The sequence below is a fragment of the Bubalus bubalis genome, chromosome 3 (assembly GCF_019923935.1).
Source record: "Bubalus bubalis isolate 160015118507 breed Murrah chromosome 3, NDDB_SH_1, whole genome shotgun sequence".
In the NCBI taxonomy this organism is placed as follows: domain Eukaryota; kingdom Metazoa; phylum Chordata; class Mammalia; order Artiodactyla; family Bovidae; genus Bubalus; species Bubalus bubalis.
In genome coordinates, this window is record NC_059159.1 from 52,119,082 (window position 1) to 52,142,009 (window position 22,928).

The window sequence follows — 22,928 nt, forward strand, 5'->3', positions numbered from 1 at the left end:
AGTTGAGGAATCCTCTCAGGAAAAAAAAAGAGAGAGAAAATATTAAAGTTCAACATCTGAATTCTAGAAATTCCACAGAGAATAGAGGAAAAAACAAAGACATTATCCAAGAAAAAAGTAACTTCCAGTAATGGGACAAAAAAAAAAAAAAAAAAAAGACTTCAAATTAAACCAGCCCTCCTCAAAAGTACAGTACAAGCAATGAATGAAAATATCACATTTATATGTGTGCGTGTGCATATATATACACATACACATATTCTTGTGAAATTTTAACATTCTAAGCAAAAGATCCTAAAAAATTTCACTGACAACAGACAGAGAAGAAAATGTAATCTCTGCACACTACTTGGCCTTGTATTGATAAATAGGTAGATAGTTTTAATGACTATAATAGTAAAATGAATATAATGGTTGGTTTTACCTTTAAAAAAAACACCAACTGATTCACTTTGCTGTACACCTGAAACTAACACGACACTGTAAATCAACTATACTCCAATAAAAAATTAGGGGAAAAAACCCTACTATAGATACAAATGCAAAAAGCTGTGGGACAGATGATAATCAGAACAACAAAGTAAAGGGAGAACTGAAAATAAGACCATTTTTGCCCCAAAGTACATCATACATAACGTGTACCTATGACATACTTTGTGGACAAAGAAAGCAGACCACTGAACAGAGGAAGGTATCTGTAGTACATATAACTAACACAAGATTAACAGCCAGAAGATACAAAGAATAAATCGGGGTGGGAGGGAGGTGAAAGACCAAAAATGGACAAAAAATTATATCCAAAGCATATATAACCAATATAAGATTAATAACCAGAATATGAAAGGAATAAATCAGGGGGGAAAAAGAAAATAGACTAAAATATGATATACAGTATAGGCCCATAAACACTTTAAGTGCTGCTTAACCTCACCCTACTCCAGTACTCTTGCCTGGAGAATCCCATGGACAGAGGAGCCTGGTGGGCTGCAGTCTGTGGGGCCGCTAAGAGTCGGACACGACTGAGCGACTTCACTCTCACTTTTCACTTTCATGCATTGGAGAAGGAAATGGCAACCCACTCCAGTGTTCTTGCCTGGAGAATCCCAGGGACGGGGGAGCCTGGTGGGCTGCCGTCTATGGGGTCGCACAGAGTAAGACACGACTGAAGCGACTTAGCAGCAGCAGCAACCTTACTAGGAAACTGTAAAACATATAGTAAGACAATAATATGCCATTCTGCATGCAGCAGACTAGAAAATTAAAAGTCTCTTAATACCAAGTACTGAGGAAAATGTAGAATAGCTATTCTCATACTCTGCTGTTTGATGAGGGTGTAAACTAGTACAGTTTAGAAAGTAATTTGGCAACAACCTTTAATGCTGAATATCAATATACGCCATGGCACAGCAATTCCACTTTTTGTTATATTCCCTAGAGGAATTCTTACATACAAGTGTACAAGGAAATGTGTACAAAAAAATTCACTGCTACATCTTTTGTGAAAAACTGAAAATAATCAACATACCATCTCAAGAGAGCAGATAAATTGTGTAAATTTTGGCTAATATATTCGTAACAAAGAAAATACTTGAAAGCAAGTGAAATTAATTAACTAGAGCCACATGTCTAAAAACATGTAGAGAACTGATAAATACCAAATTCAGGATAGTGGAAGGAAGAATAGAGGAAAAATAATAGTATACAAAAGTGCTAATTGTATGTAAAATCCTTAAGTTGGCTGATGGACCAACTTAGTTGATGGATAAATGTTATTATTTTCTTCCTCTTTTTTGTGACTAAAATATTTCATAATAAAGAGGTCCCCTGAGGAAAAAATACAGTAGAGAAATTATCCAAAATTAATATTCAACTACTGAAAGGATTTATTATTGTAAATCCAACCCTGAAACCATTCTGGTGTCTATTAAGAACTTACATCATTTCCACCCTTAAATTTTAATTGACTATTAAAAAAATACATACTCTGTAACTGATGTTACACTTTCCTGTCCAAAAGGTCCAACTGGATCATCCTTGAATTTATCACTTGGAAGTTGAGGTGGTAAAAACTCTAAATCTTTTTTCTTTGGGACCTTGTAATACTTCCAGGCTATATTAGCTTCATCTTCTTCCAAGTTTACTGCTGTACCAACATATATTGTAGGTTCTACAGCTTCCTGGAATTGAGCTGGGAAAGACTGGGATAAACTGTCTATCCCATCTTCCACTGGTTTAGAAGGAATCAAGGGATCCGGTGTTGGCATTTGATAAAAGTGTTGACTTTGTGGAGTTGAGGGTGTTTTAGTCACTCCTTCATCAACCACATCACAGGGGTGAGGACTAAGTGGGGGTGGTTGAGGTGAATTTGCCATTTCAGTGCCATGCATTTGAGGAGTCTTTGCTACATCATTAGTTCGGATATTTGTAAATCTCACTTGACTGTCTGGAGCAGAGATCACAAGTCTTTGGCTGGCTGAATCTGTGTCCATGCCAACATCATCGCTAACAGATACACGATGGTGAAAAGGAGTCAAGGGGCGTTTTTGTGGTTTTTCACTCTTTTCTTGCTTTTCATTGGTCTTGTGCTTCGGAAGTACTTGTTGTTGCTGACTTAAAGATGGTGCCTGTCCTTGTTGTCCAGGATTTCTAGGTTTGAGATTTTTGTGTCTGAAAAGTTAAAAGAAAGGTGTATTAATAGCATAACTGTTGTATCAAAGTATACAAGTTAACAGTATTCGAAATTTCACATGTCATTTGTTTTTCATACATAATCCTAAAAATTATTTAAATTTACATAGGAAAATTCTCTTTAGTGGCCTAAAACTAAGACCATGTAGAAAACTTTATAAAAGTCAAATTCTCTCATGCTCACTTAATATGTAATCAGATAGGCAAAGGTGATTTGCCTTACATAATTTAAGTATCTTAGTATTTGAATATAGAGATAAGAGTCTAGTTGAGATAAAAAGGTATAAAATAGACTCAAATCTATCCATTTAAATCCTCTCCACTGAGGGAACATACTGAGATACCCTTCTGTGCAGAGCCTGGGACCTCTTATTGTACAGGAGGGGAAAAAAGCATGAAAGTTAAAACTGCAGTTATGCTGAAACGACACAAGAGAAACCCATTATTACCATGACACCAAAATCAAAGACACTGTAAGAAAACGAAATCATAGAATAAAATTTCTTAAGAAAACAAATGTACTTGGTGATTACATGGTTGTATATATTTGTCAGAATTCAAAACTGCCCACTTGAGAAGGATGAGTGTTAGTTACTCTATTAAAATTATACCTCAATAAATTTCACTTAAAAAAAAAAAAAAAAAAACACAGATGTAAATCAGTAACAAAAGATAAGCAATTGAGAAATGCATAAATTAAGAACACATCATAATCAAATGGGATTTGCACCATGAATGTAAGGTGTAACATTCATAAGGAAAAAAAACAGTATTGTTCATCATATTAATAAAACAAAACTATATGATTATCTCAATAAATATAGAAAAAACATGACAAAATTCAATACTTATTCATATAAAAAGATTCGGCTAGCAAGTACTAGAATTTAATCCAATAAAGTTCTGTTCAATTCAGTTGCTCAATTGTGTCCGACACTTTGCGACCCCATGGACTGCAGCACGCCAGGCCTCCCTGTCCATCACCAACTCCCAGTTTACTCAAACTCATGTCCAGTGAGTCAGTGATGCCATCCAACCATCTCATCCTCTGTTATCCCCTTCTCCTTCCGCCTTCAATCTTTCCCATCATCAGGGTCTTTTCAAATGAATGAGTTCTTCACATCAGGTGGCCAAAGTACTGGAGTTTCAGCTTCAGCATCAGTCTTTCCAATTAATATTCAGGACTGATTGCCCTTAGGATGGTCTGGCTGGATCACAGTGCAGTCCAAGGGACTCTCATGAGTCTTCTTGAACAACACAGTCCAAAGCATCAATTCTTTGGAGCTCAGCTTTCTTTATGGTCCAACTCTCACATCCATACATGACCACTGGAAAAACCATAGCCTTGACTAGATGGACCTTTGTTGGCAAAGTAATGTCTCTGCTTTTTAATATGTTGTCTAGGTTGGTCACAACTTTTCTTCCAAGGAGCAACTGTCTTTTAATTTCATGGCTACAGTCACCATCTGCAGTGATTTTGAAGCCCCCCAAAATAAAGTCTGTCACTGTTTCCTGTTTCCCCATCTATTTGCCAGGAAATGATGGGACCAGATGCCATGATCTTAGTTTTCTGAATGTTGAGTTTTAAGCCAACTTTTTCTACTCCTACACTTTCATCAAGAGGCTCTCTAGTTCTTCTTCACTTTCTGCCATAAGGGTGCTGTCATCTGCATATCCAAGGTTATTGATATTTCTCCCGGCAATCTTGATTCCAGCTTGTGCTTCTTCCAGCCCAACATTTAGCATGATGTACTCTGCATAGAAGTTAAATAAGTAGGGTGACAATATACAGCCTTGACGTACTCCATTCCCTACTTGGAACCAGTCTGTTGTTCCATGTCCAGTTCTAACTGTTGCTTCTTGACCTGCATACAGATTTCTCAGGAGGCAGGTCAAGTGGTCTGGTATTCCCATCTCTTTCAGAATTTTCTATAGTTTATTGTGATCCATACAGTCAAAGGCTTTGGCATAATCAATAAAGCAGAAATAGATGTTTTTTTGGAACTCTCTTGCTTTTTCCATGATCCAATGGATGTTGGCAATTTGATCTCTGGTTCCTCTGCCTTTTCTAAAACCAGCTTCAACAGCTGGAAGTTCACAGTTCATGTACTGTTGAAGCCTGGCTTGGAGAATATTGAGTATTACTTTACTAGCCTGTGAGATGAGTGCAATTATGAAGAGTGTGAGCATTCTTTGGCATTGCCTTTCTTTGGGATTGGAATGAAAACTGACCTTTTCCAGTCCTATGGCCACTGCTGAGTTTTCCAAATTTGCTGGCATATTGAGTGCAGCACTTTCACAGCATCATCTTTCAGGATTTGAAAGAGCTCAACTGGAATTCCATCACCTCCACTAGTTTTGTTCACAGTGATGCTTCCTAGGCTGACTTGACTTCACATTCCAGGATGTCTGGCTCTCTAGGTGAGTGATCATACCATCGTAATTATCTGGGTCATGAAGCTCTTTTTTGTATAGTTCTTCTGTGTATTCTTGCCACCTCTTCTTAATACCTTTTGCTTCTGTTAGGTCCGTACCATTTCTGTCCTTTATTGCACCCATTTTTGAATGAAATGTTCCCTTGGTATCTCTAATTTTCTTGAAGAGATCTCTAGTCTTTCCCATTCTGTTGTTTTCCTCTATTTCGTGGCATTAATCACTGAGGAAGGCTTTCTTATCCCTCCTTGCTATTCTTTGGATCTCTGCATTCAAATGGGTGTATCTTTCCTTTTCTCCTTTGCCTTTCGCTTCTCTTATTTTCACAGCTATTTGTAAGGCCTCCTCAAACAACCATTTTGCCTTTTTGTATTTTCTTCTTAGGGACGGTCTTGATCCCTGCCTCCTATACAATGTCATGAACCTCTGTCCATAGTCCTTCAGGCACTCTATCAGAGCTAATCCCTTGAATCTATTTCTCACTTCCACTGTATAATCATAAGGGATGTGATTTAGGTTATACCTGCATGGTCTAGTGGTTTTCTCTACTTTCTTCATTTTAAGTCTAATTTGGCAATAAGGAGATCATGATCTGAGCCACAGTCAGCTCCCGGTCTTGTTTTTGCCTACCGTATAGAGCTTCTCCATCATTGGCTGCAAAGAATACAATCAATCTAATTTCGGCATTGACCATATGGCGATGTCCATGTGTAGTCTTTTCTTGTGTTGTTGGAAGAGGGTGTTTGCTATGACCAGTGTGTTCTCTTAGAAAAACTCTATTAGCCTTTGCCCGGCTTCCCTCTGTACTCCAAGGCCAAATTTGCCTGTTACTCTACGTGTTTCTTGACTTCCTACTTTTGCATTCCAGTCCCCTATAATGAAAAGGACATCTTTTGGGGGTGTTAGTCCTAGAAGATCTTGTAGGTCTTCATGGAACCATTCAACTTCAGCTTCTTCAGCATTACTGGTTGGGGCATAGACTTGGATTACCATGATAGTGAATGGTCTGCCTTGGAAACGAACAGAGATCATTCTGTCATTTTTGAGACTGCATCCAAGTACTACATTTTGGACTCTTTTGTTGACTATGATGGCTACTCCATTTCTTCCAAGGATTCTTGCCCCCAGTAGTAGATAAAATGGTCATCTGAGTTAAATTCCCTCATTCCAGTCCATTTTAGTTCGTTGATTCCTAAAATGTTGTTGTTTACTCTTGTCATCTCCTATTTGACCACTTCCAGTTTGCCTTGATTCATGGACCTAACATTCCAGGTTCCTATGCAATAATTGCCCTTTACAGCATCGGACTTGCCTTTCATCACCAGTCACGTCCACAACTGGGTGTTTTTTTTGCTTTGGCTCCATCTCTTCATTCTTTCTAGAGTTATTTCTCCACTGAACTCCAGTAGCATATTGGGCACCTACTGACCTGGGGAGTTCATCTTTCAGTGTCCTATCTTTTTGACTTTTCATGCTGTTCATGGGGTTCTCAAGGCAAAAATACTGAAGTGGTTTGCCATTCCCTTCTCCAGTGGACCATATTTTGTCAGAACTCTCTAATCCAATAAAAAACATCTATTAAAAAACTCCTGGAGAAGAAAATGGCAACTCACTCCAGTATTCTTGCCTGGAGAATCCCACAGACAGAGGAGCCATGGGGTCGCTAGAGTCAGACATGACTTAGCGACTAAACTACAACTAGTAGAAGAAAAACTGTCTTTATTCACAGAACACATGATTAGAACTTTACAATGAAGGCATTAGGCTGATCACCATCTTCTCAATCTTAACATTATTAAAAGTGGGAAAACCAGGCACATGTCTCCTCTGATGTGACACTATACAAAGCAACACAACACTACCTATGAAATATCCTCACCAAAAATATTAAACCCGAACCTCACTAAGCCTCTAGATCAGTAGTGCCCAAAAGAATTTTCTGTGATGACAGAAATGTTATGTGGCTGCTGCAGATTTAAAATGATACTTATGCAATGGAGGGACTAAATTTTTAATTTTATTTAAAACCAGTTACTTTAAATAGCCACTCGTGGTTACAAACATAGCTAGCTGGTATTGGAGGGTATGGCTCTAGAGCTACCTTCCATTTTCAGAAATACAAGGAATAAAGAACAAGTTAAAATATATGACAAACTGAGAAAATCTGTAATGTGGGACATTCTAGAGAACAACTTATCTAGTTTCTCCAACCAAGTCCATGTCATAAAAGGGGTAAGAGCACTACAAGAGAGACCTGGAAAACTTAATATCAATTCTACATTCCTTGTTTGAATCCTGGAAGTCAAACTAAACACAAAAAGATATTTCTGAGACAAATCTGTATAAAGTATCAGATGACACCAATAAAATGCAGTTTCTTTTATCAGATATGATAATGGAATTATGTAAGAAAATACTGACTTTTTTTAAGAGTTGCATGCTGGAGTAGGAGTGAAATGAAGATACTTAAGATCTGCTTTAAAAACCTTCAGCAAGAGTGCAGCTTTGAGGATTAGCCAAATAAAGCATTATATCAACAGTATTATAGAGTACTATGAACTTGAAAAAACAAAGTGGAAACTCTATGTGCTGACAAGGAAAGATACCTAGGATAACTGTTTTTCTAAAAAGCAAGTTAGACAACAGTATACATAGCATGATTCCTTTTGAAGAAATGAAAGCAAGCAGGCAGATCTACATACATACATAAGAGGGACAACTTGTCATTTTAATTTTTATATAGATGTGCATTATTTTTTAATAGCATTTAAAATTTTAATAAAATTACTGGCTATTAAAAAAATAAACAGTAGTTCTTACCCAATGTTAAGAATAATCCCTTCTCTACCTACCCCCTCTTTGAATATTTTCAACAACAAGGACCACATTACCTTATGAGGAAATGCATTCCATCATCAAATAGCTCTAGTTGTTAGAAAATTATACTGAAATAGAAACTTGTCTTTTCTAAGCCAGACATTCATGTATATGTGTGTGTGTGTGTGTGTGTGTGTGTGTGTGTGTGTGTGTGTGTATATATATATGCATTTTTCCTATACCCAGGTATTAGTCTTATATTGAATTCTATTTCTAAAGCTGTCCTGCCCAAGAATGGTATCCAAAGCCACACGTGCCTTATAATGTAAAACATACTTTAATTTTTAAAGACATTTATGAAAGAATGTCAACTATCTAAATTTTTTTTTTTTTGCTTTCCAAAATACAGTTGATTTCTATAAAAGTATTTTATTCATGTTAATTTGTACTGGGCTTATTATTTTTTTAAAATAAACTAAGCAGTGCTTTAAAATTTCTCTAAAATTATATAAACACACATGTTGTTTATTCTTTTGTGACCCCATAAACTAAATAACCCACTAGGTTCCTCTGTTCATGGAATTTCCCAGGCAAGAATCCTGGAATGGGTTGCCACTTCCTTCTCCAGGAGATCTTCCCAATTCAGGGACTGAACTCACATCTCCTGTATTGGGAGGTGGATTCTTTACCACTAAACCACCAGGGAAGCCCCATAAACAGACATAACCCATATAAATAAAAGCACATTCAGAGCCTCTGTAACTTTAAAAGTATAAATGAGTTCTGAAACCAAAAATTTAAGAATTCATCAAGTTATGCAAGGCACTAAGGAGAGAAACAATCTCTAATAATCTAAGGTGTTCCAAGTATACAAGGGATACAAAAAGTATCCTTCTGTGAGGCTAAGAACTATTAATCTGAGCTATATAAGAACAGCAGTGGCTCTCCAAAACTTTGGTAACATCAAATCATAGTCCCTTTCTTCTATATCGACCTTTGCCTAAAAGGTCTAATCTTTAGAGACAAGTGAATTTCACACTAGAAGCAACAAAGGGGAAATTTTTCTAAAAAAGAAACTGTCCTGAAAGTACAATCCAACAAAATGACTCCTTTAGATTATGTTTCCAACTGACTGAAGTTCCTAGTATTTCAGTGTTAATATCTAAAATAATTGCATCACTTTCTACTTATATAGCTTGCTAAAGTCTAATTTTCTTATGCACATTCCACCAGACTAAAGCCTAATAACCATAAATGTGTAATTTTTAATCTCACTAATAACTAAAAAAAAATGCCAATTAAAATGTTATGTTTTTCATGTTTTATGTTTTATTATAATGGGAAAAAAATAATTTTACGGGCAGTTCTCAGATCAGTGAAATCACAAGAAAAACCAATACCTTTGTATGTAAAAAGTGGAAGTAAAACTGGTAGTCCTTCTGAAGTCTAAAGAAAAGTATTTAAAAAGGTCCCCTCACCCACAACTGTCTATCACATCACCCACCTAATTTTATTTCCTTCTTAGCACTCATCACTCATTAATTTTAAAAGATTAAGAATTCTTTTTGAAAACAAATTAATTATCTGCCCCTCCCCTTAGCATGCAGGCTTCATAAGACGAGAAGCCCTGTTCACTACTGTACCCTGAACCTTGGACATCATCTATCACTGAGTGTTTCCAAAAAAAAAAAAAAAAAGACCTAGCAAGTAACTGATAGTCACAAAATTGTTATTTTATTTTTAAAAAGTTAAACACAAGCTAAAAACTTTTGCAAACAACCTATTTGCCCATCAATCCTAGAATGATTAAAAACACTATGATACCTATATTCAGTAGAATATCAAGAAGTTTTTTAAAACAGTAAGGCAGAGTCACAAGTAACTAGAATGAAGAGATTGCAGGCACATTAAGTGAAAAAAATAAGTTGCTAAATACATCTGTATTATGTTTCCGTGTTGGGAGGAAAAACATATATACACACAAAATTACACACACACACACAAAAGAATAATACTTACCTGGCAAGTAATTATTTCTAGTGAGAAGAGAGTAGGATTTGGAAAGAGAGAGCACTCAAGGGGTACTTCAGCTCTATTTGTATAATTTAAATTCTTAAAAATCACATATACTCATGCAAACTGCTTATATAACTATGCAACTTTTTTTTCAAATCAATTTCCAAGAGAAAGGTCCAGTCCTATCTTTCACACAGAGTTAACTTACTACAGAGAATCATTTACAAAAAAAAAAAAAAAAACACAGGAAAATGAGGTAACAGAGAAAGTAGTAACAGCAAGGAGCTTCAATCACTTCTATGACTGAAAGGACAATAAGATGATGTAGTCCCATCAGATCACAAAAGCCTGGGACGATGCTAGAACCACAACAGGAACTACCTAACGGTAACTGGGACCAGGGAAGAACCAGCTGATAAAGGGACACAGCTGTTGCTGGAGCTGGCTCAAAAAACGGGTGGGGAAATACCCTGGTTTCTTCCAATCTTAAGATTATAACTAATCTTCTGTTAGTGCCTCCAATTAGTCAACTCCAAAAACAAGTGAGCCTAATCAATCATCATGCTGTGCATCTTAAAAGTCATACAGTTATCACTGTCAATTATATCACAATAAAGTTGGGAGGGGAAACCAACAAAACATGTTGAAAGCAAGGAAGCCTACAAAATGTAATTCCCTGCAATACAGAATAGGGCAGGGAAAAGATACGGATAGATTTGATAATAAGCTGGTTGACTGGCACAGTCAGTTATCAGTGTATGCCCTACTTCCGATATTCTATGGCAGGAGAGGACTCACACATATGGTGGCTCAAAGTCCATTTCAAGCCTTACTTAAGTAAAAAAGAACCAGATTTGGGGGGAGGGGCAGGGGTAGAGCAGGAATCTAAAGTACAAAATGCAATAGTAAAAAAGTAAATGATTAGAAACACTATTTACTAGATGGGTAAAATTACCAAAGTTAGTCAAATACATAGATTATATGAAATTTCACCATATGAAATCTCTGTATTCTGGAGGAATTTCTGGAAATCTGAGACAAAGTATGTCTTTAAAAATAAAAGTTTAGCTTAGAGACCAAGAATTAACACTTATGTTTACCAACGTGAACTTTGAGTGTCTTCCTCTAAAACTATTCTAGGCAAATAGCCTTAAAACCTAAATCTTTCAAAAAGGTTAGAAACTAAAACAGAAGAGCTGCTACCAAAACATGCCAATACAGGGAAAGAAAAGCCTAATTCCATTATGCATTCTAGTGGTCTTAGACCAGGGATTAGCTAACTTTTTCTGTAAAGGACCAGACGGTAAATATTTTAGGCTCTAGGAGTTATACAGTCTCTCCTGTAACTAATCAACTCTGTAAAAGCAGCCACAGTTAGTACATGGATGAACAGATGTGGCTCTGTCCCAATAAATTCTTATTTATGGACACATAAATTTGAATTTCACATAACTTTCACAAAATATTTTCTATTTTTTTTTTTCAAATATTTAAAACTGAAATCATTTCCGCTCACAGGCCATACCAACCACGTGAGCCAGATTTGGCCAACAGATCAGTTTGCCAACCCCTGGTCTCAGACAAAATAATGCACTGAATCCCTACGTTTCAAAACTAAGTTTGATTTTTCCCTCCAAGGTGAGTATAGCTTTTAACTATTTTAAACTGTTAAACAGGAACTAATCTATCTATATTTTTAATCCAACCTATCAACAACACAGGTGCATTTTTTTTGTTGTTCGCCTCCATCCCCACCTGCACTCCCAACCTGGCACTTCCCTGATGGTTCAGGGGGTAAAGAATCTACCTGCAGTGCAGGAGACACAGGTTCCAACCATCCCTGGGTCAGAAAGAACCCCTGGAAGAGGAAATGGCAACCCAGTCTAGTATTCTTGCCTGGAAAATTTCATAGAGGAACCTGGCAGACTTATAGTCCATGGGGTCGCAAAAGAGTCAGAAATGACTGAGCACATGGCCCACCTCCATGCCACCCCCAACATAGATGGATTTATTCAGGATAAGCAGAGAACAGCAATATGGGGTCTACAAACATGGTGAGCAAAGAGTGAGTTCCCTGTATGGCAAGGGAAGGCCAACACTTTGATAGAGGAATAAACGAAGATGGGACGGGTATAGTAAACAGAGTCCATGGTTTTTCGCTGGCCTCATCCTTGTTGGAAAGGAGAGGAGTGTTTCTTCTTTCTGTTGTGCTCTGTGATTGTCACACACAGTGTGAGAGCTCCCCCCATTCTGGTCAGAGGCAAGTTTTTAACGAGGTTGACAAATATTTAAAAGTGTAGTCTTTAACCCAAAGAAATATAAACATAAATTTAATCTATGCAAAAACACACCAGAACACTTGAAGGGGTGTCACTGTACTCAAAGCTAATATAAGAAAAACCCTGACCCTAACCTGCATGCCTCCTTCCCTCTGGCTCACAACCATGACAATAAGAGGTGGCTGGTCAGTGCAGGAGACACAGGTTCCAACCAATAAATAAACCGTATTTATTCACAAGTCCTTGATTAGGGGGTGTCAGTGCCATTATTTGTTTACTCATCTGCAAAAGCATATGATCTACCTTTAATCTGTAGACTAAAATAATAAACTCTTGGCAATACAATATGCATCCCTTAATAACCAAACCTCATCCAAGTCCCTAAAGAATTCCATGTACATTCATTCTTCCACTGAGCTTTCAATCAATACAGTCTATTAGAAAGCCTGTATTTTTACAGCTTTGGTCCCTTGTAGAATCTTATTTTCTGATTTTTAGTTCAGCATTTCACCTACAGCTTGACCAAAGGGATGCTATAAGAAACTGCTGCACAAAACCCAATATTGAATTTACTATAAAAAAAATTGAGAAAAATTTTATCTAGTATATCATGCATCATCTTTTTTATGAGGACACTTGGGAGAAATTTCTCAACCATAGTGCTATTTATGAACAGTTTTCTCAAGAGACTTGTGTTCCTCTTATCTTACAGATACTATATATTCCATAATTCAGTATAAAATTCTTTTAGGCTGTGAATTCAAGCTTTCACAGTCCAACTCTGGTAACTGTGTAAGAATCTATGACATACATTTTTATGTACTTCTATAATTAGCTCCATATTACTGAATTTTTATTTTCCTCAAATTTTTTTCTTTTGGGAAAAATCCTGACACTGTGTTTGTATATTTTTACCTCAAACAAAGTGGGGCATAAGTATGCAATGGCGTAAGAAACTATCACACACATATATGTACTTACATCATTCAACTGGGGGGGGAAAAGTACTTACCTCAAACAGCTGCAATTTGTTCTTTGTGTGGCTTCAACAAAATCCCAGGATGCTACTTTATCAGCTGTCTCTTCTTCACACAGACCACCTGATGAAGCCGAATACTTCCTCCTAAAATTTGAAATTATGTAATCTTTAGAATTCATAAAAATTTTTGTAAAATTGAATTAAGCATTAAAATTGAATTTTTTTAAATCAATTTTTTTGAATTAAAATCATAAGAATGACCACTTATACTTTCAAATCTCTTATCTCCAAGTAACTACCAACATGCAATTTTTAAACTTGAAGATGAAAATACATACTTGTTCTGTGCTCTGTTCATATTACATTCTTGCCAAACTCTATCCACCACATGATTTGCTAATTTTCTGGGTATCTTCCCACCATGATGGCTAGTACTATCTGAGCTGAAGCCATCAGATACTGAAGAAAATTTGATCCACTTCTGGGCAGACTGAGGATCAACTGAAAACAAAAAAAAATTGATTGTAGGAGAATAAAGGCAGGTTAAAGAGTATTACTTTGTTTTCTGTTTCTTTGATTTCTCATACAACTTGCTCCAGCTACCTGGTAAGCCTACTTACATTTTGAGGAAAAAAAGCAGGTCACTTCACTTAAAATACAAAAAGCAAAAAAATTTGAACAGGAGATGGGCAATGATGGTAGTATTATATTAATGTTAATTTCCTGACTTGGAAGATTAAATGGTAGTCATATAGAAGAGAGTCCTTAATTTTGGGAAACAGACTTAGTGCTTAGGCATAATGAGGCATTATGTCTGCAGCTTGTTCTCAAATGGTTCAGAAAAAGACCCATGTTAAGGAATATATGCATAGAGAGAGGGTGATGGAGCAAGTATTAACAATTTGGGAATCTGAATGAGTAGAGCTTTTTGTAAGGTACTTGGCAAACACTTCAGTAAGTGTGAAATTATTTCAAAATAATTATTTTTAAGTGTTTATTATATTCAAGAGAACCCATTTACCACTAGAGCTAATAAAACAGATTAGTACAACACCTGTTTGGACTTCCTCAGGAGATGTAGGTGGTGTAAGAGTAACCGAAGACATAGCAGGATCTCTTGTGGAAGCAGGCACTTGGTGGACACCCAAGCAAGAAGCTGAACAGTGAGAGGATCCCACAGAGCTAGGAGTAGGAATGTCTGACTGAGGGACTAGAACAAAGCATGCTGGGTAGATCATTCGGACACCAGCTAAAAGGGGGGGAAAAGAGGAAAATTAATTACCTTTGGGTTTGTAGTGGGATTTGTTTCACTCAAAAGTGCAATAATGGAAAAGCAGATACAAAATGATCACATTTGTTAAAATAAAAATACATTAAATATAAAATACATTTAGTGTATTTTTATAAATATACACTCTTTCTGGTAAAATGTTTTTCTGAAAGAAACCACAAGAAGCTGGTGGTAGTGGTTACCCTTCGTGAGAGAGACTTAGAAGAAAGCAGCTTTCTCGTTTCACTTTTGGATTTTTTAACCATGAATGTGTATTACTTAAAAAAACTGTATTTGCAAATTTGATCAAATTTATTTTAAAACTTTAACAAAGGTAACTGGCACTGGAATTATGGACCTTTTTATTTTCTTCTTTATATATTTCTATCTGAAAAGTCTAATATATGTTATTGTGTTTTGTTCCTGTTTCTGACACAACTACTCTGATGATGTATTTACTGAAACTGAATACTGATACTCCTTTGATTAAAAAAACAAAGAAGGTAATCTTCATATAACATTACCATATGAATTCATTAAATACAATGCTGCAAATTTTAATCCCAATTATCTGCTCAACCATATATTCCCCACACTTCCCACATCTCTCTAAGGTGGAGTATACATCTGCACTCATTGTTAGGTTGGATGTGCACCTTGCTCTGGAATCTACATGCAGGTGACAAATGCCACAACCCAACAAGAACTTTAGATGCACTTGCAGGATCACTGCAGCCTCTCCTACTTTACGTCCTCTGCCTTCATATTAGCATGTCTCAAATACAGTTTACCTTGTTAACTTAGGTCCCTGAGGAAGAAGATGCATGTAATACAGCGTACCTAAGCAGAGCTGACCTGGACAGAGCTAATCAGCCACAAGGTCTTTAGGTATACATTTTCTGCCTTTCAAGTCATCAGAGGAGACAGTTTTACCAAACATTAAGATACTGCATCACACAGGCTGTCAACTTTCTCACCTCCAAATATTCTTCATTCACAATTATTTTCTTCTCACCTTTAGCATGCTTCCCTCTAGGTGGGTTATAGTTCCCTTCCCCAATGACTGACTTGGCCATATACTAGTTTTTACCTAATGGAATGTAAGCACATGCCACATATATCATATCCTAGCAGAAGATTAAATATACTTAATATGGTTAGACTCAGTTCCTATTATTCCTCTGTTCTTTTAAGAATATTATGTCCCAGATACTGGATGAAAAGATACAAGAAAGCCAAACCAAATGTTTGATATTAAAAGCCACTAAGATATTAAAGAGTTATATCATTCAGCAAAATCTAACTAATACATATAGTCACACATTTCCCACTTAGGATTAATACTCAGAATCCGTACCAACAAGAACTTCTACTGCAGCTAAAGAATCATCTTCCCAATCCATATCTTCCTGTTTTTCTTCAGACATCTCCTTCAAACAAGATGAGATAGGATAGAACTGTTTCCATTCACCAATCAATTTTTTTGTAGCTGAATCGGACATCTTGAATGCCTGTCCTGTGAGAGTGCCATTTAGTCCAAATGGGCTTAAGATAACTAGAAACCCAAAAGAGACATTAAGTAAGTAACTAAAGACAATTATACCAAATAAGATGACACTGAATAGTATGGCAAATAATTACGCAATTCAAACAAAGAAAAGGAAACCCATAATGATCAATTCCAGAGAAAATGAATTTACTGTACTTCATTAAGTGAAGATAAAGTGTAACCCCGAGTTTATTATAAAACTTAAGATTCTGTCTACCCAAAAATCTCAGATGGATAGTTTCAACATAAACTGTGAATATTTGTATATCCTTCAATTTCTCTTGACTTTCCACTAAGAAAAAGCAATTTAAGGAAAAACAACATATAAGTCCTTATTATATACTGCCATATAAATTTTAAAAGAGCAAATAGGAAGCTTAGAACTAAAACAAGAACACACTGTCTTACAAAGAACACACTTGAAAGAACTCACAGTCCTTGCAAACAAATAATTTTTTTTTTTAATCATCAATCGTACAAAATTATTTCCTCTAGAGTTCAACCACTTTCATGGTATGAATTATATCAAAAGTCCTATGTACCTACATTAAACATGGCTTATGTGAACTGATACAAAAGAGAACCTTGAATATATATAACATGTATACCATCTATAGCCTATTTAAAAGAACACTTTAAAATATGCTAACATTCATGTACAAGAACTTTTAAAAATAATATTTGCATTAAAAATTTATTTAATTGACTTAATACTCTAATGGGAAAGAAGTAAACTACATCAGAATCACCATTAGGCTAAAGATTGGGGGAAATCTCATTAATCTCTACCAGTAAGATTTTTTTCTTGAAACAACAATAAAAAAATCAAGGAACTATACCCATAAAATAATCTACCTTGAAATGGGCTATTAGACTGTTGAGCAAGGGTGATATGTTCTTCACTAAGAAGGTATACAGGTTGATGTTGATTAATTTCCACACTGGTACAAACATTGCTGTCTCCATGCAAGAAAAAGGTGAAAGAGCAGGACAAGTGTTCACTAATAAAGAAGAAAAAATAGTATTTTAATAATGATTTATAGCCAAAAACAAAGTCAATTTGCTTTTTTTTTTTAAGAAGTTACACCACAAAAATGCACATTCTCTTTAACCCAGAAATTCTACCTTATCACCTAAAGGGAAAAAAAGAAATCACAGATATAAGCAAAGATTTAGCTATAAGAAATGTTCTTCACAGCACTGTTTATAATAGGAAAAGCTGCAAAGAAAGGAACCAGTTAAACAAGTTAGGTACACCCACACATAATGATAATATAGCCACTAAAATAAATAAAGGAGGGGGAGTGGGTTTGATGGGAAAGGTAATAGTACAGTTTAGTATAGTTTCAATTTTTTTTTTAAGGAAAAAAAAGGTTATGTTGATGAAAAAAATCTATGCATACAATAGAATTAAAAATGATCTAATTTTTTATTTCTTCTCTATTAAAAAATAAATGGAAATATATTTTCTCATATTATTTCTGAAACTGGGCTGAATGCAATTAATCAAGCAGCTAATGTGCTGCCCTCCCCCTCCCCAATGAGTATTTTAAAGCAATGATGAGTGTTATAATTGAAGGTATTCTAGAATCAAAGTTACAAGCAAAATAGACCATCTTAGGAAATTTAGATATGACTGGGTATACAGATTGGAAAATGAAAGTTCCCAAGAGGAAAGTAGATATATCCATAAGGTAAAATTTAGAAAAGTCGAGGGGCCCAGAAGAGAATGAGATTATACACTAAGAAGAATTTACTTACTTTATTCCTTCTCCAAACACTTATCCTAAGAATCATCTTAAAGAACCAATTCTTTAAGCTATAACCATTAATAAGCTTGAAATCTATTGTATACATCCTTAAACCCCTTGAATTTTTTCTGGACTAGACAAGGGTATAATAAATTAAGTTACAGTAAAAGTAATTACTGTATTTTCCCCATCCCAGTAGCTTTTGTTGTTAAATTATTTTCAGGATAATTCTGAATTTACAGAAAATTTACAAACATAGGAAGTCCCCATATACCCTTCACTCAGTTTGCCTTAACGTCTTACATAGCCATGCTTCATTGGTCAAACAAGCAATTAACACTGGCACATTACTACAACAAACTCCAGTTTTTTTTTTGTTCACCAGAGTTTTCCACTAATATCCTTTTTCTGTTCCAGAATCAAATCCAAGATATCACAATGCATTTACCCAATTATTTTTTTGCTTCAGCTGTATTGAGATTTAAGTGATAACTACAGGAAATAAAATTATTTATATTATTTAAAAATAAATTAAGCTCATTTCTTCTGATTAAAAAACCTAAGTCCTTTGGAATAACTATGGTTGTGTAATTACAAAGACCGTAGACATTTGCTTATATTCAGACATAAATGCACTCTATATTAAACAACCAAGTGAAGACAAGTGTTACTCCTTTTATTAAAAAAGTGTTTTGTAGCAAACCACATGACACTATGTTAATCTCAATCATTTAATTACAGCTCTGCTAAGTGCTATAACAAAAATTATGTACAGGATACTAACAGACTGTCTTAACAAGACCTAACTCATGAAAATAAACTTATATACATACATTTTATATATATATAATTTCTAAGGGAAAAAGAATCACACTTGGGTTAACGCCATAAAAGTTATTACGTCCTATGATACCTTTCATCAGCCTATCCCCCCCATAACTCTTATTTCTCCAATTTCATTTCTTACTTATCGTTCTCTAATACTTCCCCCTTTTTCCTCAATTGACCCCTCTGCTGTTCCTTAAACACATTAGGCCTTTGTACCTACTGTTATTCCATCTGGAACACTCTAGATAGCTATACTCACCTTCATCAACCTTTCTCAGATTTTTAAACACCTTCTAAGTGAGGTCTTCACTGATCACCCTCCTTTAAATTGTTCTTCTGGGATTTGTTTTGGCTTAAGAAATAATCAAAATCTAACTTATTACACAGTTTATTTCTTATAGTCACCAAGAATGTAAGCTCTGCTGGAGAAGGAATGTGTTTCCTTCGTACAATGTTGTATCCCTGTATTGATAGAATTGGTCCTTGACACATAGTACTAAATACTGTAGAATAAAATCCACATTTGATCTTTTTTTTTCCCCTAACCATTCTCCTTTTCTTATCAAATCTGCACAGTTGTGCAAGCCAGATATATAAATCATCTCCAATTTTTCAATTTCCCCAAACTTCCTACCTTCAACTAATCCATCACTAATTCCTACTGATTCCAGTTCTTAGATAATTTTTTTGTTCTTTGTTTTTTTTAAGGTCTGAGTAGTTGTTAAAATTTCTAATTTACCTTTCTTTACAACACTGCCAGCGATCTAAAAATTAATTCTAATCATGCAACTGGGAGGCTCAAAATCAATAGTTTCCCAATGCCTTCAGGACTAAGTCAAAAAAACCCCTAAAACCTTAGCACAGCACTTTAGATCTTCCACAATCTGACCCTTGCACTAAACTCTCTAGACCGAGATCACTTAATCCACCAAGAATTACCCCCTTGTTTAGATACCTCACATAAGGAGAATCATACAATATTTGCCTTTTTGTGACTGGTTTCTTTCACTTAGCATAATGTCCACAAGGTTCATCCATAGTGTAGCACATGACAGGATTTCTTCCCTTTTAAAGGATGAACAATAATTCATTGTATGTTTATAACACATTTTGCTTAGTCATCATCCATCAATGGATATTCGCGTTGGTTCTACCCCTTGGCTATTAAGAATGCTGCTGCTATGAACATGGATGTGCAAAATGTCTTCAAAATCCTGCTTTCAATTATTCTGGATACACACTCCAAAAAAGGTCTGCTGGATCATATGGTATTTTGTTTTCAATTTTTGGAGCAATCCCGTAACATTTTCCACAGTGACTATACTATTTTACAATCTCACTAACCATGTATAAGGGTTCCAATTTCTCTATCCTTAGTAACATCTGCTATTCTTTATTTCAATAGTAGCCACCTAATATGTTTTTGGGCTTTCCTTGTGGCTCAGCTTGTAAAGAAGCCGCCTGCAATGTGGGAGACCTGGGTTCGATCCCTAGGTTGGGAAGATACCCTGGAGAAGAGAAAGGCTACCCAATCCAATATTCTGGCCTGGAGAATTCCATGGACTACAGTCCATGAGGTCACAAAGAGTCGGACACAACTGAATGACTTTCACGTTTTTATTTATATTTCTCCGATTAGTGATACTGAGTAACTTTTCTTTTTTAAGATTTATTTATTACATTTTTGGCTGTGCTGGGTCTTTGTTGCTGCACATGGGTTTTTTCTAGTTTCACAAAAGAAGGCTACTCTCTAGTTGTGGTACATGCTTTTTATTGCGGTGGCTTCTCTTGTTGCGGAGCACAGACTCTAAGCGTGCAAACTTCAGTAGTTGCAACTCACGGGCTCAGCTGCCTCACAGCATGGATTCCTCTCAGAGCAGGTATAGAACCGTGCCCTCTGCATTGGCAGGCGGCCTCTGGATCACCAGGGAAGTCCTGAACATCTTGTCTTATGCTTACTGACCATTTATATATATTCTTTGAAGAAATATCTATTGAAGTATTTTTCCCATTTTTTAATTGGGTTATTTGATATTTTGTAGAGTTGTAGTTCAGTTCAGTTGCTCAGTCGTGTCCGACTCTTTGCGACCCCATGAATCGCAGCACGCGAGGCCTCCCTGTCCATCACCAACTCCCGAAGTTCACCCAGACTCATATCCATCGAGTCAGTGATGCCATCCAGCCATCTCATCCTCTGCCATCCCCTTCGCCTCTTGCCCCTAGTCCCTCCCAGCATCAGGGTCTTTTCCAATGAGTCAACTCTTTGCATGAGGTGGCCAAAGTACTGGAGTTTCAGGTTCAGCATCAGTCCTTCCAATCTTTATAATGCTGGCTATTAATACCTTAGTAGATACATGATTGCAAATATTCTCTCCAATCCATAATGCACAAAGAAATTTAGGTTGGATATAGTCCCATTTGTCTATTTTTGCTTTTGTTGCCTATGTTTTTGTGCCATAACCATAAAATCACTGCCAAATCCAGTGACATGAAGCTTTTCCAATACATTTTTTTTCTAGGAGCTTTATAGTTTTAGGTCTTACATTTAGGTTTTTAATCAATTTTAAGTTATTTTTTGTATATAGTATAAGATAAGGGTCCAAGTTCATTCTTTTACATGTGAATACTTGTTTTCCCAACACCGTTTTTTGAAGAGAATGTCCTTTCCCCACTGAGTGGTCCTGGCACACTTGTTAAAGGTCATTTGAACATATACACAAGAACTTATCTCTGAACTTTCTATTCTCTCCCAATGGTTTACATGTTTGTCTTTATGCCAGTACCATACTGTTTTGATTACTGTAGCTCTGTAATGTTTTGCTCATTCCTCCCTTTATCCAGACTTTGTAGTTCTTCCTATTAGAGGTGAAATATACTTCTCCAACCCTTGAATCAGGCTTGCTTTGTGACTTGCTTTGGCCAAGCAGAAGGTTGAAGAATACTTAGCTTGTCCTCTGGTGCTTCTGTCATCACAAGAATATGCCCTGACTGGTCCACTGGTCGAAAGAGGGATGAGAATCATACAAAATACACCTCTACTCACACTACAGTTTACAGTGACTAGATTGACTAATCCCTAGCTGACCTGTAGGTACACTAGTGAGAATACGTAACTGTTTTAAATCCCTATGTTTTGGGGTGGTTTATTACACAGCCATAGCTGATATACAAACTGGCACCAAAGGTGAGGCACTACCATAAGAAAAACCTAAACATGTGGCATTCATTTTGGGATCAGAGAATTGGTAGCAAAGAATACAAACACTGAAAAACAGTCAGGAAAATGGTAACCTATGTTAATATAATACATGAATACTTCACAGAACTGTTGCCTGAAATAATCTGGAATGCAGAAAACATGCCTAAGTGAACTTACTGCAGGGCTGGAAAATAAGTTTCCCAACAAAGCAATAGTGTGGACTATGTTATAACACAGCTCAAGAAAATACCAAATCAAGAGCGTGAATCTCAGGAACTTCCCTGATAGTCCAGTGGTTAAGACTCTGTTTTCCAATACAGGGAATGAGGGTTCAATCCCTGGTTGGGGAAATAAATCCCACATACCACAGGGCAACTAATCCTGTGCACTGCAACTTGAGAGGCCCTGTGCCACAACAAGAGAAGCCCTTGTGCCACAAAAAAGACCCAGCATAGTTAAAAAAAAAAAAAAAGTGTGTAAAATCTCAGACCCTCTTGTTAATACCAAACATTACTCATTACCAAACGTTTTTTTTTTTAACAGATTTTTTAATGCAATGAATTGAAACACGATTCGAATATACTTCAATTAAAAAAGTACATTAGAATGACAGTTCAGGTCCTCTGTGCCTATGGAGACAAGGCTAACTTGAATAAATGCGAAACTACTGGCTTGCTAAAAAATAATTTTGGATTTTTTAATTAACTACCATTGCTATAAGTAAGGACTGAGCAAAATGTGCATTTCTTCTTCTGAAAGCGGGACTACTAAAATCAACTTGCTAAAAATTCAACACCTTTGTGAAATAACAAAAGTATTTTTCTCACTACTAAATAAAGTATTTCTTTGTAACACAATTAACCACTTTTTAACAGTTTTACTAAAGAAATCTTTACCACCTTCCTTTTAAAACTTACTGATATCTGTAAAACAATTATCCTTCAATTAAAAAAATAAATTAGAAATAAAACCAAGTGATAAAAAGGTGCTGGCAAATCATTATGCACATGAGCCACAGGACCTGGTGTATAATAATAAATGCTCAGCAAAATTTACTGTGTTGAAGTTCTACATGGTAATGGCTTCTTTCTATGTAACACGTACTTTGTTATTGTCAAA

The 22,928-nt window shown here is 35.9% G+C and overlaps 1 protein-coding gene across 3 annotated transcripts in view; it reads right to left on the bottom strand.

The window, feature by feature from the left end:
* MED13 (mediator complex subunit 13) overlaps positions 1-22,928 on the bottom strand; it is a 97,458-nt gene that overhangs the window by 52,042 nt on the left and 22,488 nt on the right. For all 3 annotated transcript variants that reach the window (XM_044939613.2, XM_025281169.3, XM_044939614.2), the window contains exons 4-9: positions 16,887-17,032; positions 15,840-16,037; positions 14,267-14,461; positions 13,551-13,713; positions 13,246-13,356; positions 1,984-2,667 (exon numbers count right to left, since the gene is read on the bottom strand). In XM_044939613.2, the coding sequence (XP_044795548.1) occupies positions 1,984-2,667; positions 13,246-13,356; positions 13,551-13,713; positions 14,267-14,461; positions 15,840-16,037; positions 16,887-17,032 (1,497 nt within the window). The remainder of the gene's footprint in view (positions 1-1,983; positions 2,668-13,245; positions 13,357-13,550; positions 13,714-14,266; positions 14,462-15,839; positions 16,038-16,886; positions 17,033-22,928) is intronic.